At 35.4% G+C, this 2,322-nt stretch overlaps 1 protein-coding gene across 1 annotated transcript in view; it reads right to left on the bottom strand.

The window, feature by feature from the left end:
- Window positions 1-2,322, bottom strand: part of LOC107743178 (tumor necrosis factor receptor superfamily member 16-like) — a 19,881-nt gene that overhangs the window by 7,323 nt on the left and 10,236 nt on the right. The window contains exons 2-3 of the mRNA XM_016556310.1: window positions 1,875-2,007; window positions 1,383-1,751 (exon numbers count right to left, since the gene is read on the bottom strand). Coding sequence (XP_016411796.1) covers window positions 1,383-1,751; window positions 1,875-2,007 — 502 coding nt within the window. The remainder of the gene's footprint in view (window positions 1-1,382; window positions 1,752-1,874; window positions 2,008-2,322) is intronic.

Raw genomic sequence — 2,322 nt, 5'->3', positions numbered from 1 at the left:
ACTGCTGTTCCTGAAACCACGCTTTCTTTCTTTGCGTGCACATTTGGGCGGTGTTATGCAAATCTTCGCACATCGTGACGTAGACATGTGGGGCGTGTTAGAACGAGCCGTTTTAGGTAGGTGTGGCTGACTCTTAACTTTTATAAAGAATATCTCTTTGGATTTGAGACTTTAGTCTTTGCAACTTTACAGATCTTCTTTATGCACCAAGAGCTTGTAACACTCCAAAGAGAAAGGAAAAATTGAAATTGCATCATATGACCCCTTTAAAACATTTATACCATTTTTAACAAGCTTAAATTTAATGAATGAAAATAATGACAATTTCAATTTACACCTTGAATACATGTGAGAGCACACATAATTATTTTCAAAAATGTTTTAAAATCAATCAAATTTAAACTAGTATATATAGTATACCATATATATAGCAAGTAAGTATATAGTAAACTATATATTATTCATATTGCTCTCTCTCTCTCTCTCCTTCATTTGGACAACTTTAAAGGCGATTTTCTCAATATTTAGATTTTTTTGCACCCTCAGATTCCAGATTTTCAAATAGTTGTATCTCGGCCAAATATTGCCCTATCCTAACAAACCATACATCAACGGAAAGCTTATTTATTCAGCTTTGAGATGGTGTATAAATCTCAATTTCCAAAAATTGACCCTTATGACTGGTTTTGTGGTCCAGGATCACATATTTAAAATCGTAACCAACTTTTTCATGTAATAAAGAGGTAAAGTAATCTAAATTTTTTTTTCCATGTGTTGGTTGAACCACATGACTTTGCTGGTCACAGGCCATGACTTTCATTTGACAGATAAACTTTTTTAAATATTTAGAATATTTCAAATTCAACTGTTTCACTGTTTTGTTTTGTTTTTCATAATAAAAGAGTAAGCCGAATTACTAAGCTTTTTTTTATTTTATTCTTTTAATAAAGCTTTTGTCAAATTGCAATTTATATAATCAATTTAAAATTTGATTTTTAAATGTATTATTTAAAATGTGATTTTTATTCATTCATTTAAAAAGCTCCAGGTTTGGTGTGCTTGTTTGCAGGGCTGCATAACTTGGCCAAAATGTTGTGATCAATATGTTTCAATATGTGTATATCAATATGAGTCTAATAATAATATTAATAATAATAATACTTATTATTATTATTACTGAATACAACTATTAAACAAAATAAGAAATATTACTATTGTAATATTTCACTGTAAAATGATTAATAAAGCATTTAGGAAACATGCAGCGAACACATTTATTCAATTAAATTGCAGGCTTATTGCAATTTCGGTTTTATCTTGATTAATCGTGCTCTGCTCCTTCATACACCCAAGAGTTAGAATATAATGACCACCGCACTCACCCATACAGACGGTGTCAGAGTCCGGCTGGCAGGGTCTGATCTCCACCTCGTCATCAGTACAGCGTGAGCAGGGCACGCAGGGTTTCCTGTCACTCCGCTCCTTTGAGTAAGTCCCTGGTTTACACCGCTCACATACAGTATTTCCCAGCGGCCCACAGGCCCGAACCACTCCGCTTCCATGCCCACACATGGAGCAGGTCGCGCACAGCCCACTTGTGCTGTTACCATCTCGCCACAGGAAGAAGCGCTCACCGCACTCACACTGGGTATCCTGAGTGGGCGTGCAGCGTGCCAGTTCAGGAATGCCGGCGGGGCAGCGGGCGCACAGACGACAGGCTGACAGACTCTCAGAGTCTGAGAACAACACACCTAGAAGAGATTTAAAGTCATTTTTATCAATAATACATAAATAAACATTGGCAAAACAACAATATTCACATCTAAGCATTTATTCAAAATAAAAATGAAAATGTATGTTTTGAAAACACTCACCATCTTGACACGGCTGACACTTGGTGTCTTCCTGACCACAGCTGCTCACCAAACCAGTGCCCGCAGCACACATGCTGCAACATTCGCCTGTTTTTGTAAACTGCTCAGTGGTGCAGACCTTTCCAAACGCCACCTGCAAAACACACAAGCACATGTCTAATTCAAATTATTCTTAAAAATTACATGCAATTTTGTAACATAAATTTGATCTTAGTAACCCAAAAGACCATTTTAAGAGTTTTCAAGCCCTCTCAGTCTCAATATATAACAGAAACATGAAGATATATTGATATTCAGCCAGAGAATTACATTCAAATAGCCTGTTGTGTGAAATAAGTTAAAAACCCTAAAAACAATATAAATGGTGATATATGGTATAAAGATTCACAGCCCATACACATAAAAAAAAAGATTTGTAGAATAGGCCTAATATTACGTTTTATATATA

This window comes from Sinocyclocheilus rhinocerous, unplaced genomic scaffold, assembly GCF_001515625.1.
Source record: "Sinocyclocheilus rhinocerous isolate Xijiao unplaced genomic scaffold, SAMN03320098_v1.1 scaffold946, whole genome shotgun sequence".
Classification (NCBI taxonomy): Eukaryota; Metazoa; Chordata; class Actinopteri; order Cypriniformes; family Cyprinidae; genus Sinocyclocheilus; species Sinocyclocheilus rhinocerous.
Note: the sequence above shows the minus strand (reverse complement) of the source record. Positions and strands in the feature narration are given on the sequence as shown.